At 34.8% G+C, this 14,644-nt stretch overlaps 1 protein-coding gene across 2 annotated transcripts in view; it reads left to right on the top strand.

Moving 5' to 3' along the window:
- The window catches only part of SEMA3E (semaphorin 3E), a 251,124-nt gene that overhangs the window by 216,402 nt on the left and 20,078 nt on the right, over positions 1-14,644 (top strand). For both annotated transcript variants that reach the window (XM_081080109.1, XM_081080110.1), the window contains exons 12-16: positions 581-672; positions 2,879-2,920; positions 4,297-4,463; positions 11,523-11,590; positions 13,207-13,346. In XM_081080109.1, the coding sequence (XP_080936235.1) occupies positions 581-672; positions 2,879-2,920; positions 4,297-4,463; positions 11,523-11,590; positions 13,207-13,346 (509 nt within the window). The remainder of the gene's footprint in view (positions 1-580; positions 673-2,878; positions 2,921-4,296; positions 4,464-11,522; positions 11,591-13,206; positions 13,347-14,644) is intronic.

Genomic DNA, 14,644 nt, shown 5'->3' on the forward strand with positions numbered 1-14,644 from the left:
AAATTAGTGTCTTATCAAAGTTTTTATTGGGAATAACAAATGCAGATTATCAGGAATAATAAAAATAAGATGGGATTTTATAATAATATAAATTTATAAAATTATTGATAATTATGGAAGCTAAATGATTCATTCAGGAGGATTCATAATACTATTCTCTCCATGGTGTATACTTACAATTTTTCTTATTAAAAGTCTGTGTGTGGTGCATATATATACATATATATATTTCTATAGTTTGTTGTTCCCTAAGATTAAAAGCATAGTTTCTTACCATGAAAGTAGCTTTAGGTAAAAAATTTTCTTTCATCATACATCAAAGAAGAAGCTAGAATAATTTGGCATCTGTGTTATATATCACTAATTCTGAAGATATTTTGATTTCTAAATCTATAATTTGATTTTTGAATCAAATTATTGGAAAAATAATTATGTATTATTTGGTTTACTTTTTGGCCAGACATATAAACTTGACTTTTTTTTTGCTAATTGAAAATATGAATACATAAGTAGTATAATACATACTTTTGTTTTCTTTTGTTTTCTTAGTAGTATAATACATTCTTTTGTTTTCTTACAGATAATGGAATTGTGCTGAAAGTAATCACGATTTACAACCAAGAAACAGAATCAATGGAAGAAGTAATCCTAGAAGAGCTTCAGATATTCAAGGTAATTTTAGTAAAAATCATAGACAACATTTATGTATTACACACAATTGCAAATAAGTTGTAAATAGGAAAGACAGTATGTCAATTTTTTTTTCTAACAAGTGTGTTGTGAATTCAGAGTGAATTGAAGTGAGGAGTTATTTAAAATCCTTCTGCATCTATTATACTGTTATAGACCATTTAAATGTAGAGGCTAGTAAGTACCTAGCGTGAGAAGAATTTCAATATATGAACTATGACTCAAAAAAATCACACTTAATACCACATATGAATTCCAGAATCATTTTGTAAAGTTTCATCTTGTACAAATGTACTATCAGCACAGACAATTAAAAACTAGCAGTAAGTTTCATAATGGGGACGTTCTGGTTTGACAAGTATACTGCTTTTTATTATAGCATATCGAGTACACAGAGAATTTACTAAAAAGGAGAAAAATGCAAAACAATAATGGCAAAATTAGACATAACAGAAATAATTGAGTTGTATATATGTACACACACACACACACACACACACAGAGTCAAGTCTCAATATTTGTGGTAGTGATAGTCTTTGCCATGATAATGAACACTGAATTAGTAAATACACACCATTGATCCTAGTGGAACTATAGGATTAGTTTCCTGTGAGTCTCTAGTCAAAACATTTTTATTAACTAATCAATATATAACCTTGTTTATTGTGTGTTTCTGTTTAAAGATACATTATTTAGTATATATTTTTGATTAACATTGAGCTTGCAGCCCACAGCACTATAACTCATGCCTGAACAAAGTTTATTTAACACACGTATTTTCTCCAAGGCGCATCACAGCCTTGGAGCTTCGGAACCCTAGAGAGCACTTCAGCACTATGTATGCTAAGGGGGCATTTTAAAAGTGAAAATCACCAACAGAAAACACACAAACGTTCAAAAGTGTCACCAAAGAGTTCCAAGAGGACTCTTGTTTACAGTATGAGAGTTGAAACAAGAAGTCTAAGTATTGCTTGGATCAACTCAGCTGAGACTGGGCGTGTTGGGCAACTCAAACTTTTTGCTACTCTGTGCATGTACATGCTACCGGGACAGGCTACAATGTCCCCGGATGACTGCAATACACAGGTATTGACAATGTGGTTACAAAAAAGTTTTAGCCAGTAGGCAAATTTGCACACACACGATCTATAAATAATGAAAATTGTATATGTATGTAATGAATATATATGAAAATATTTTTATTGATAAAAAACAGTTCATTTCACCTTGGCTATCTCAGAGGTTAGATTCCCCACAGCCAAACCCAAAGCTAATCACATTCCTATCTCAACCAGAACAGCTATGCTGTTGTTTATTTCGCATGTTGGACCTACGTGTAAGATTTCATTTCATATTAGAGACCGTAGCTCTTATATTAACAGCATCCACCACAGTGTCTTGTCCATATAAACCCTTAAGTGTTCTTTCCTGAATGAATAAATGAATGCACACATGCATAGAGGGTTGTGCAGCTTAAAATATTTTTATAAAGTGACACAGAGGATCATATTTTCTTTCAAAAAGCAATTTTTCTAAGGGTAATCATCCACAGAGTGGATCTCCCCTGCCAATTGCTTCTCCACTTGCAGAACTGGCCTGAATCTGTGGTGTTCCTTAGATATACTAGTGTCTCCATCACCATCCCTCAAATAACACAGGGTCTCAAAGCCGTTGTAGAGCGACTGACCACAATAACTCCAACAGAAAAGTGCTTTGTTTAGGCCGTGGGTTCAAACCATTAAAAATCGCATGGTTTGTTAGTAATAACACCTACTCAAAGATGTGCCTGTTTTACTGTCATGGTTCATAAGTAGTGACATGGTTCATGTCACTACTTCATAAGAAAGAACACTGGGGCTTTATTATTTAAAGTACTTGAGTTTCCAAAGCATGAATAATATTTAAATGTAAATACAAAAATCACATTCCATAACAAATGGTAAGCTGCTTAAGTTATCCACTACTTTTCTCATCTACATGTCTGCACCACTCTTTTAGAAAAGGTTGTTAAATAAAAAGCTATATTTTAATAATCGCGTTTGCCTATGGATTTACTAAAATGAAAGCTATAGATTGCTGGGCATAGACCCATTCACATATAATATAATTTTAAGTAAGTAATAACCATATTAAAGTATGTTCCTATTTCCTTTCTTAAAATGGAAACTTGTTTTTGTTTAATTTTCAGGATCCAGTTCCTATTATTTCTATGGAGATTTCTTCAAAGAGAGTAAGTTGTGTGTGTGTGCTCTGTATATGAGCACACAAAGGATAAAGAACATAAGTACATATGCTTATACATGAACAAGTTACAGTTTTATTCTAACAATAATATATATGATTTACATGTAATCAGGTTTTTATTTTCTAATTTTAGAAAAGTAAACAAGAGTAGATTTACTGCTATAATCACAAGACATTATTCCATATTTTTTCTTGCTTATGTTTTCACAAAAATAATGGTAATGATGGTAATACAAAAGAGTGTGCAGTGAAGCACAAACCTCCTCTCCATTATACTGGTACCAGTTTCTGGTGTAAATTTCTCAGAAATAGTTGATGCATATATTACTCAAATTCATAAATAACCTTTTTATGTTTAGACATATAGGAACATACACTGTTAACTGTTCTACTACTTGCCCTTTTTACTGAACAACATATCCTACAGTTTACTCCATGTCTTTCTATATCTATATCGATATCTATATCTATATCTATATCTATATCTATATCTATATCTATATCTATATCTATATCTATATCTATATCTATACCAGAGATAAAGTCACAAAGACCATATGAATTCACTTATATGAGAATTCACTTATATATATATACACACACACGTATATACACATACACACAAAAATATCTAAAATGAGCTTATAAATACAGAGAACAGATTGGTGGTTGCCAGAGGCTTGGGGTGGGGATGGGTAAAATGGGTGAAGGTGGTCAAAAGGTACAAACATCCAGTTATAAAATAAATAAGTCCTGATAATGTAATGTACAGCACGGTGATTATAATTAATAATGCTGTATTGTATATTTGAAAGTTGCGAAGAGAGTACATCTTAAAAGTTGCATTATGAGAAAAAAGAATTTTTTCTTATGTGTGTGGTGAGAAATGTTAATTAACTGAACTTGTTGTGATTATTTTGCAATATATCCAAATGTCAAGTCATTTTATTTTACACCTGAAACTAATAGAGTGTTGCAGGTCAATTATATCATAATTTTTAAAATGAAAAAGAAAGACCACTTGCTTATTCACTCTCTTATTGAACATTTCTATAGGTCTTTAAAAAAATAAAAACGTACGATGTTAGATGATGAGTCTTTCTACTCAGATACCGAATAAAACAGTAGGCAACTTCTTAATAACGTGTCAAGTCATCCTAACGATTTTGTTATTCATGCATCCAAGTCTATAAAAGTATTTCATATCTTGGAGAAATTCAAGTATCAATGTTCCATTCTCTATCCTAGTACAGTAATTGAAGTGTATATTCTCAGAGATAATTGTGTGTAAATATGAAAAATCTAAGTGTAAGAGTTTAGTCCATTTCTGCTAGTGTCCTCTCTCTTCTTTGATATCTGTAGCAACAGCTGTACATTGGATCTGCTTCTGCCGTGGCCCAAGTCAGATTCCATCAGTGTGACATGTACGGCAGTGGTTGTGCCGACTGCTGCCTGGCTAGAGACCCTTACTGTGCCTGGGATGGCATATCCTGTTCCCGGTATTACCCAACAGGTACACATGCAAAAAGGTGAGACGGAGTCCTTGATGGAATATCTCCCTTGCTTAGGAAAACTCAAACACTTTTTTTGGTCTTTTTCTTTCTGTACCCATTCCATGAAAATAACCACGTTGTTTTTATTTAAAGAAATTGTAGCCATATTTTATTCATAATAAAAGCTTTGAAAACTTGAATTTTTTCCTGAAAATAACTCCCATCAATTATTGTGTAGAACTGGAGCTGAGCATGCTGCTGGGTTTTTATTTTTCCACTCAGGTTTGAATCAATGCTTTCTCCTTCTGAAACTTCTGCTGCAAGACATTAAACCAGTTTAGATAAACTTAAAATGTGGACATGGCAAGCCACCACACATGAGGGATTTAAAGACTTAAAAGGAAAATAAATAAATAAATTCTAAAATACATCCTGCATTTGCCCCATGTCCTCTCAACCAGCTGTTCTTCATTTATTTCATTTTGAAAGTGAATGTTTTAACTCCTAGGCAAATGCATGACCTGTATAATTAATGAAATGTGTGATTTAATGCAACACAAATGAAAGGTACTTAAAGACCTCCAAACTCTAATGTCTACAGTTCAACAAGGTCATTGTCACTTGTTAGACAAGGTAAATCTCAGGATTCTTTGAACAGGAGCTCTTGAGGTACAGCAAATGTTTTGAAGAAAAAAGATATTTCTTCACTGAAGCCATATGAAATTGTGCGTTCTTTGGGAGAAAATATAAGGACAAAATATTTTTTATTTAATTTAGAATAAGCATTTTTCTTTCTCTTAATATAGTGACCAGAGACAATAAAACACAAAATCATAGAGCTATATATAATTTCCTTGTTGAAAAGGAATTTTTATTATCTTCAATTATTCTTACTCTTCCACTTTGGCTTACATTTCTTTAAATCTTTTTCAAAAGTTAACTTAACCCAATGTAGTATAGTTGTTATTTGTATAGGTTCACATATATAGTAGAATCTCATCGAAAAACAAAAACTTAGTCACTAATTCAAAACTTTTGTTAATTTGTTAGCTTAATTAACATTTCAATGAGTAAAGAAAGGACATTAGCAGATAGTGAAAAGATGCTTTGAGAGGACATTTATGAACTAATAATTTACAAGGTGAATTATTTTTGAATATATTATTTAATGACTTATTCACCCATTACATCAATTACTGTGGAATATGCGAGGGGTATAGAGAAACAATCACAGCTATGGGAAATAAGAATGTAAAGTGGAGAATGGAATTGTAAGTAAGTAACTCACTACTGAGCACTTTCTAGGTATAAGGTACTGGACTAAATGCAATACACATAATACATTATTTAATTCTCAAAATAACCCAACCTTTGAACTCAATTTGGAAGACAGAGATATATAAAGTAATTGCAGTTAAAGATAATTTATTGTTTGTACAAAGGCATGCAGTGTTCAGGGAAAAATCTTGTAGTTCCATAGGTTAGGAGTGAAATAGGGGGACTTGAGGGTAGAAAGGTAATATTACCAAAAACAATAAATTAGTTATTTTATTGTTATTAGCAACAATAAAAATGTTATAAGCCTTGAATCAAATACTTATGAATAACAATGTTTATTGATTAGGCAGGCCATAGTGATGATGAGTTTTAAACTGGATACTTTCCATTTCCAAATATTTCCTGAAATATGGCACATCTTGTAAGGGTGTATAACCACAAACTTGGTGATATAAATAAAAAAGGGTGGATGAGAGATCCAGTCAAGATGGCAGAGTAGGAAAATGCTTGCTTACATTCTCTCTCATAACCATATCAAAATTAAGCTAAACTACAAAGAACCATTATATAATTATAATTAATAGTTCATGCCTCTCTTTCTCCCAAACTGTATGTTCTTTGAAAACAGCAACTGTTTTTTGAGAATCGCCTGAAGTCTAGCTGAACCAAAGCCCTTGAACTAAGGAATATAGAAGAAGCCAACTTCAAACTGATAGGAGGGGAAGAGACGCAGAACGGGCTGGTGCTACACCCACGTGTGACCATTAAATATCGGGAGGGATATCTCGGCTGCGGAGTTTTCGTCTGGAGAAGTGAGGGATCCCAGCCCCACACCGGGATCCCTAGCCTAGGGTTCCAGTGCTGGGGAGAGAAGTTTCCATAACTTCTGGATGTGAAAACCAGCAGAGACAGTGGCTGAGTGAGATAAGGGCAGCTGTGGTCCCAGGTGCTTGTCTTAAACGACCTGTGCACTTACTCGCTGATGGACTCACTCTGAGATCCATAGCTGGGGCAACAGCTCAAAAGGTGCCAGGAACACATTGGGAGGAACTGAATTATCTGGTTTCAGGGCAAAGGACTGGAGAGGTAGCTTTCTCCCAAGGGAGGAGCTGGTAGAAGCAATTGTTGTTTTTGTTTGTTTGTTTTGTTTTGTTAAGCCCTCCCTTCTCCAGGCCAGCACACTTAGGCAGCAGCCATATCTGAGTCTCTGTCAACCTGGCTAACACCGTTTGTTCAAGGGGATTCCCACAGTCCTCACCCCACCCAACTTTTGGGCCCACCCAAGCCTCTTCCAGTGGCTTTTCCTTATAAATGGCATGCCTTGGCACATACTGTGGACTTTTCTAAAATATAGCAAAGGTTCACAAAATTCAAACAATCAGCATCTGGCTTTGGCATATCCTGTATCTCTGGATGAGCAGCCATAAACCTGGCATTAGTGACAGCTGGCCTTGGTTTCCAGGTTGGCCTCTCAAGGCAACTCCAAGCCCAACATGGGTGGTAGCTATCTGGGGATTACTTTGTGGCTCATCCCAGGTGGCCCCAGGCAGAGACAGGCTGAGACAGAACTTGGCCTGAGGTTCATCCCCTCTCAGGAAGCACCGAGGCTAGCACACCTGGTGCGAGCTTTGAACCTAGCCAGAGCATCATGTAGCTGCCTCCAGAGACAACACACCCAAAGGGCAAACTGGGCAGGCACCAGAGCCCTGCTCATGCAAATATTGCTCTGTAGCGTCAGCTCCTGCAAACTGCTCCTCCAATGTAAAACCAGTCCACACAATCAATGAGCCCGAGGGAACTTCCCTCCCATTGATGAGGAAACAGCAACCAAGACTCAACTACAACAGGAGGACACACTCAACCCACACGAGGGACATACCTGGATCACCCAGAGCAGGTGGCCAGAGATATTGCACTGCTGAGCTTCACAGAACACTTACTACATTAGGCTGCTGTACTCAGACTGGGAGACATAGTAGCCCTACAAAATACATAGAAACAAACACAAGGAGGCAGCCAAAATGGAGAGAAAAAAAAACATGTTCCAAATAAAAGAACAGAACAAAGCTCCAGAAAAAGAACTGAGCAAAATGGCAACAACCAATCTACCAGATGCAGAGTTCAAAACACTTGGTATAAAGATGCTCAATGATCTCAGTGAGAACTTCAACAAAGATATAGGAAACATAAAAATGGAATATTGCTCAGCCAGGAAACGTAATGGGTTGTTGCCATTTGCAGTGGCATAAATGACCTTGGAGGGTAATTTCCTGAGTGGAGTATGTCAGACAGAGAAAGACAAATGCAATGTGATTTCACGTATATGTGGAATCTAAAAAACAAAGTAAATAACTAAACAAACAAAATGAAACAAACTCAGAGATACAGAGAACATTTTGATTGTTGCCAGATGGGAGGGATGTGGGGGGAAGATTAAAAGGGGGAGATTAAGAAGTCATACTGTTGTTACAAAGTAGTCATGAAGATATAGGGTATAGAATGAGGAATATAATCAATAATGTCATAATAAGTATGGTATCAGATGAGTACTAGATGTATTGAGGTGATAGATGAGAAGGCACTAAGAAGTATAAATTGATAGTTACAAAATAGCCACGGGGATGTAAAATAAAGCACAGGGAATATAGTCAGTAATATGGTAATAACTATGTATAGTGCCAGGTGAGTACTAGACTAGTCAGGGGGATCACTTCTTAAATTATACAAATGTCTAACCACTATGCTGTACACCTGAAATTAATATCAAATAATGTTGAATGTCAACTGTTACCGAAAAATTAAAAAGGGAGAAAAAGTGAAGGGGAATAAGAGGTTCAAATTTCCATATATAAAACAAATAAGTCGTGGGGATGTGATGTACAGTGTAGGGAATATAGTCAATAATATTTTGATAGCCTGATACAGTGTCACATGGTTGCTGGACTTATCATGGTGATCAATTCTTTAGATACATAAATGTTGAACAACTATGGTGTATACCTGAAACTAATATAATATTGTATGTTAGCTGCATTTTAATAAGAATCTTTTAAAAAATAAATAAAAGGTGTGGATGAAAAAAGTTATTTGGAGGAAGTTGAATGAATGGGCAAAACTCTAGACAGGAAGGAATGAAATGCTAGAGCCAGGAGCTGTGCTCGTAAATGAATTAGTCAATGAATTAGTTCAGCGACATATAATGGAGACCTTTCAATGGTGTCAGATTCTTTTGAACTATCACTCATCCCTGGAGGAGAACCTTTTGGGTCAGTTCCAGCACATGAAGGGAAAGTAGTGTGCTTTTATAGGAGATCATTTTGCTTCAAACCTAAATAGCAGCAGAAATTAAAAACTGGTCATTAAAATAAATATTTTTCTGTTCAGAGAGTGAAAATGAGTCAACAGAGGAAAAACATTCATTCGCAATCCAAACCAGTTGTGTAAAATAGTCTTCCAAAATGTACTATAATTTAGAGACCTAGGCCTTTTTATTTTCCTTGTTCTTGTATTTTGTCTATTTCCAGTATTCTCTTAAAAAGTTTCAAAGAGGCAAGAAATATAAGAAACGTGCGACTTTGTGAATAAAAGACAACTTTGCTTAACCTTTCTAAAACTACTGAGCATTGACACTCCTTTTTTGTTTGTTTGTTTGTTTTTTAATTTAGTGGGGTGACAATTGTTAATGAAATTACATAATTTCAGGTGTACAATTCTGTATTACATCATCTATAAATCCCATTGTGTGTTCACCACCCAGAGTCAGTTCTCCTTCTTCACCATATATTTGATCCCCCTTACCCTCATCTCCCACCCCCCACCCCCTTTACCTCTTTTTTAAATACTGAAATAATGGACAGCTATATTAGGATACTATAAAATGAACTAAAACCATGAAGGATGTGATGTCTTTCTTTTTAAATGCATGTTTCCAATGATTTTAAACAAACTGTGTGCACTGTTCTTATTCACATTGCTTACGTAGAGTTATCTGACTGAAGTTCCCTTTATACTCACACCACTTGTATGATAAACATGACACGGCATCATTTCTGAAAAGTGGGAACTATTTCCCGTTTCATTGACTTACTCCTGCTCCATTATTCATTATTGCTCATCACAGTTTGGCTACCTATCACCAGAGAAATATTTGAAGTGAGGATTTAACAAAAGTAGTTTAAATCTCATCTAGAGCTGCTATCAGTTGTGTAATCGCTGTGCATACTAGTATAAATTAATACAGGAGTATAAAACTTCTTATTTTGCTTCTTTATTCTGAAGTACTGTGTTCAGTTTAGCTCAATAGAATGATGCATGTGTCAGTTTTAATCTTAACTTGTAAAACCTCAAGTCTTCAGGTAAGGTTTTCTAATCAACTACACACACACACACACACACACACACACACATATGGTTGATATATATGTATAGTTATACATATATATCATGCTTTTAAACATAAGTCATAATTCTAAAATTGATTGGAAGGGTTCATCAACCCCAGCTTTCAACATAAGGAAATACTTAAGCAATTGTTTAAATATGAAGTTGTTAATTGAGATCCGAACTCCTGTGTGAGAAAGTACTCCATATCGTGAAATAATGTTCCATTGTCATTATTTGGAGGCAGTGAGGAGAACCCTGAGTGGAAAAAAAGAAAAGGCTGAAATAGACTGTAGGTGTCAGTTAGAACAATTTTATTTTACAAAGTTGGACACAAAGAACCAGGAAATGGAAAAGATATGGAGAAGATCATACAGCATGTGAGTGGTGGCACTGGGATTTGAATCTGGTTCCCTTTTCCAAATTTTATCATTGCATATGGTTAAAGCATCGCATTGTCACTTTGGAATCCTCACCATCTCCCTTTAGGGTGAAACTTCTGCTTTGCCTCCTGTTTTTCCCACGAACTTGGAGACATGCCATGAGTTAGAGAAGCAAGTCGTAGTTTCTGCCTTTATGTAATAGTTCTATTTTTATCTCTAATCTGAATGAATATGCTGACGATCTTGATTTTAAAATTCCAGTACTAATAATGATAATTTCCATTGTCTAATTCCTTAGAAAGATGCTTACAAATTTAAAACAAGACATGCATTCTGAAATTATTTTTCTATAAGGAATGTTATTTTTCAATTATATATCTAAACAATCTGTAAAATTTGAAAATATACTAGAAGTGATCCCAATTCTAATAATCAGTCTTGCAAGACATGTAGTTAATCTTTAACATACCATTGCATTGAATAGAGGCATGCAATTTCTACACATTATATCTGAATAAAAGAGTAAGTTGAATATGTAATTAGTTAATGTCTTTTTATTTACAACTATATGTTTTAATTGGACATGATGGTTATAAAACAAAATATTTGGATTCAAATACCTTTTTTACATGCACCATATTATACATATATAGGTGTTTTATGTATTTTCATTCAAATGGTCTGCCTCAAATCCTGCTGTCTTTGTCTGAAACCATCCCTTACCATTCAAGACCCTCATTTCAAACCAGAAGACTCTTGTTGAACTAAATTTGTAACTAAATGTAAACAGAACCTTCTTAAATCATTGCTTTAGGATCCAGAATTCAAATTTATGTGAACATTTAAAGAATAGTTTTATATGGATCTTAGCTATTGAATACATTCAATTGAAATATGGAAAACTACGAAACAGATTTTATCCTTGTTTTGTGTGACTGATCAATTATTTCGAATAGCAGAATACTACTTGAATCTTTAATGCAGTTGGCTATATTTTAAAGTCTGGAAAATTGAAATCTGAACATCTCCTCTAAATGCATTTACTTTCTTTCAGGCGGTTCCGCAGACAAGACGTTCGGCATGGAAATGCAGCTCAGCAGTGCTTTGGACAGCAGTTTGTTGGTAATCCATAGAAAATCAATTGCTATGAGTTACTTATGAGTACATTGAAGAGAAACTGCAAATTTCTTAAAAAGGGTCCTTGCCTTCTCCATGGTTGATATATACAGGAACAGTGTTACTAAAAGTATTCTCTTCCATGTAATGAAAATTTTGTGTTTTTAATGCATACTATTTACTTATTTAGGAAAATAAAGCTTATATACCACTACCAAACTTCACTCTTACAACTTAAAACAGGAATCCTAGAATAAGAATGCTGCATGTTTTAGGTGGTTGATGTCATAGTGATTTGCAGGACTTCCTTTCCATCACAACACTGGGACTATCTTTACCATGTTATGTAATTAATGATACTTTTATCAAGAGTGACCTAACTTGTACCAACTCACTTACTAAGCTTTGGGATAGAATAAAGTGTAAAACTTTAATTCTTTCACCAGAGTAGAGTAAGCTGGGGTTGGTGAATACAGATGTAGGTTTCTGAGAAACAGTGGTAGATGGTCTAATGGATAAAGGATGAGTGGCAATGTCAGCTGTAGGCAAATGTGAAGACATCGAACAAGACGGAACAACAATGTCATCACTCTTCATGCCATGATGGTGGTTGGTGAACAGGCTATGCTTAGTGTCACTGGTTTCACCAGGAAGTAACAGGGGGAAGGGGCACCATGATTGGGAGTCCAGCAGTGCTTACACACAGATTCAGAGATTGTGGTCCAGGAGTAGTTTGCTAGACCTCAAGCTGACTCAAGTTGATGTAGGACATAATCCTCTGAGAATATTGGCTAGAGAAAGGCAGGATCTTAATCTTAGGGAAATGTAGGGGTCAGTTTTGAATCTGAGGAGGACACAGGCAAAGTGAAAACATCCTGGGATCTAATTATTGACTTTAATCTTGGTTAAAACAACAAAAGTAAATCCATTTGCTTTTATTCCTCACTGCAGTTAGATATACTTGACTGTATACATATTTGAGTTCAAGTCCAGAGAGAGCCTTTCTGGTCCAAAATATAGATTAGAATCAGGACACTCTGATTCACAAAGTCCTTAGTTCAGTTTCATACTCTTTTCGCACTGCAGATGCCCAATACCTGGAGAAGTACAACTCCTTGTCAATATACACCTATCACTCACACTTGTAAACACACATCACCTCGATTTCGGCTTTCTGCTTTTGTTTGTACCACGAATTAGGTCCTAGGCCTTGCTTAAAAATCTGGTGCTCACCTTCTCTCACCTGATTTGAAAAACACTTCCCACTGATTTCCCATAAATTTAATACTGATGATGAACTTAACTCTGGTGCACTTTCTTAGTGTCCTGATTGTCCCATTCTTTGGAACCACATTTCTTGTTAACTTCCTTCTGCCCCACCCTATCCCCTGCTGTACCTTTTTAATGTTGAGATTTGGGGTATGCCTAACTCTAACTCCTTTAAATGACCTTTCCTATACATTCGTAATAAGTAATAAAAGTTATTCCCTTTGCTACAGGGATCTGAATAGATAATATTTTTTAAATATATTTTTAAAAGATCACTTGATAATATTTAAAGATATTATTTGTTTACCAATACAATCAAAGTCTCAAAGCTGATGTTAACATTCATGTTGTAGGGGACGCTTTGGATAAGACTGAAGAACGACTGGCCTATGGCATAGAGAACAACAGTACTTTGCTGGAATGTACTCCACGATCTCTGCAAGCAAAAGTTATCTGGTTTGTACAGAAAGGACGTGACACAAGAAGAGAGGAGGTAATTCATAGCTGAACATTCACACCATGGTGTCTTGCATATAGTGTGCAATTAGTAAATAGATGATGATATATTTGGACTTAAAAGATACAGTGCATTGTGCTACATATGCCATTAAAAAAGTGGGGTTATTTATTATGTGTGATTTATATACATATAAAGACTTTTAAATATATATATATATATATATATACACATAGATTTCATACATATCTACATGCATATATGTAATATAAATATGTGATACATATATCACATATATAAAATTATATAATATATATTTACATATATGTGTGTGTATATATATACATATATACATATATATACACATATATACATATGTGTGTATATATATATGTATGTATATATATATGTATATATATAATTTAGATCCTGCAAACTGGATTTTTATTCAGGAGGTACTTAGAATTTCATGATTATAGTGTCATATTGTCAAAATGATAGTCTTAAATCATATGACCCAAGGCAATGTTCTAGAAAAATAGTAAACTTAAATACTATTGACATGTATATCTAAGAAATATGGATAATAGAATTAAAAAAACAATAGCAGCAATATTAAACCAGTTGTTTGATAGAGCTATTAAATCATGCATGAGGCATCGACCCAGGGGTTCCACTATTGTCCACTGGAAACAAAAGAAGACATCTTCTCTTTGGTCCTTTTAAGCAGGTTTAGTGGGGGAATTTATATTTCTATGATCATTTAAATAATTAAGGAAGAATGAGTTGGGTGATTTTCATAGATGGAAGGATAGGCAACATTTAAAACACACATACAGAACAGTCTGGAGTCAGTTATTAGATAGAAGAAAGTGAGTCTAGGTAGTTGGTTGTATGTAGGAAGAGGTCATGGACGTGAAGCACTTAGGGAAGCAGATTGAGCGTCTCTGGTGTTGAAGTAGGCTTTGGACTCAATTTTAACAAAAGTGGATTTATAAAAATTGAAAGTAGACGAAAAGCTGGTTATATTAAAAAGAAATTGAGCTTGGTGAATATTGGAGAAATGGCCCTTGGTAAATAGAAGGTTGCAAGGGAAAGAAATTCTAGAGACCTGCCTTAGGATATAAGGGAGAATTAATAGGTGCAGAGCAGATGGGGGTGAGTCAACGAAATCTCCACCTTGTTTTGGCACTGGAGATCAGACATTTGTCATTGGAAGCCAAAATTACTGAGTCCAAATGTAGAGCACATTGATGTTTTATGCTATTTTCCTTAGCCTGTTGTGAAACTGAAAAATCTAACATGTTTTTGGTTCAAAATCGTATACTACATTC

Source organism: Rhinolophus hipposideros (genome assembly GCF_964194185.1).
Source record: "Rhinolophus hipposideros genome assembly, chromosome: 18".
In the NCBI taxonomy this organism is placed as follows: Eukaryota; Metazoa; Chordata; class Mammalia; order Chiroptera; family Rhinolophidae; genus Rhinolophus; species Rhinolophus hipposideros.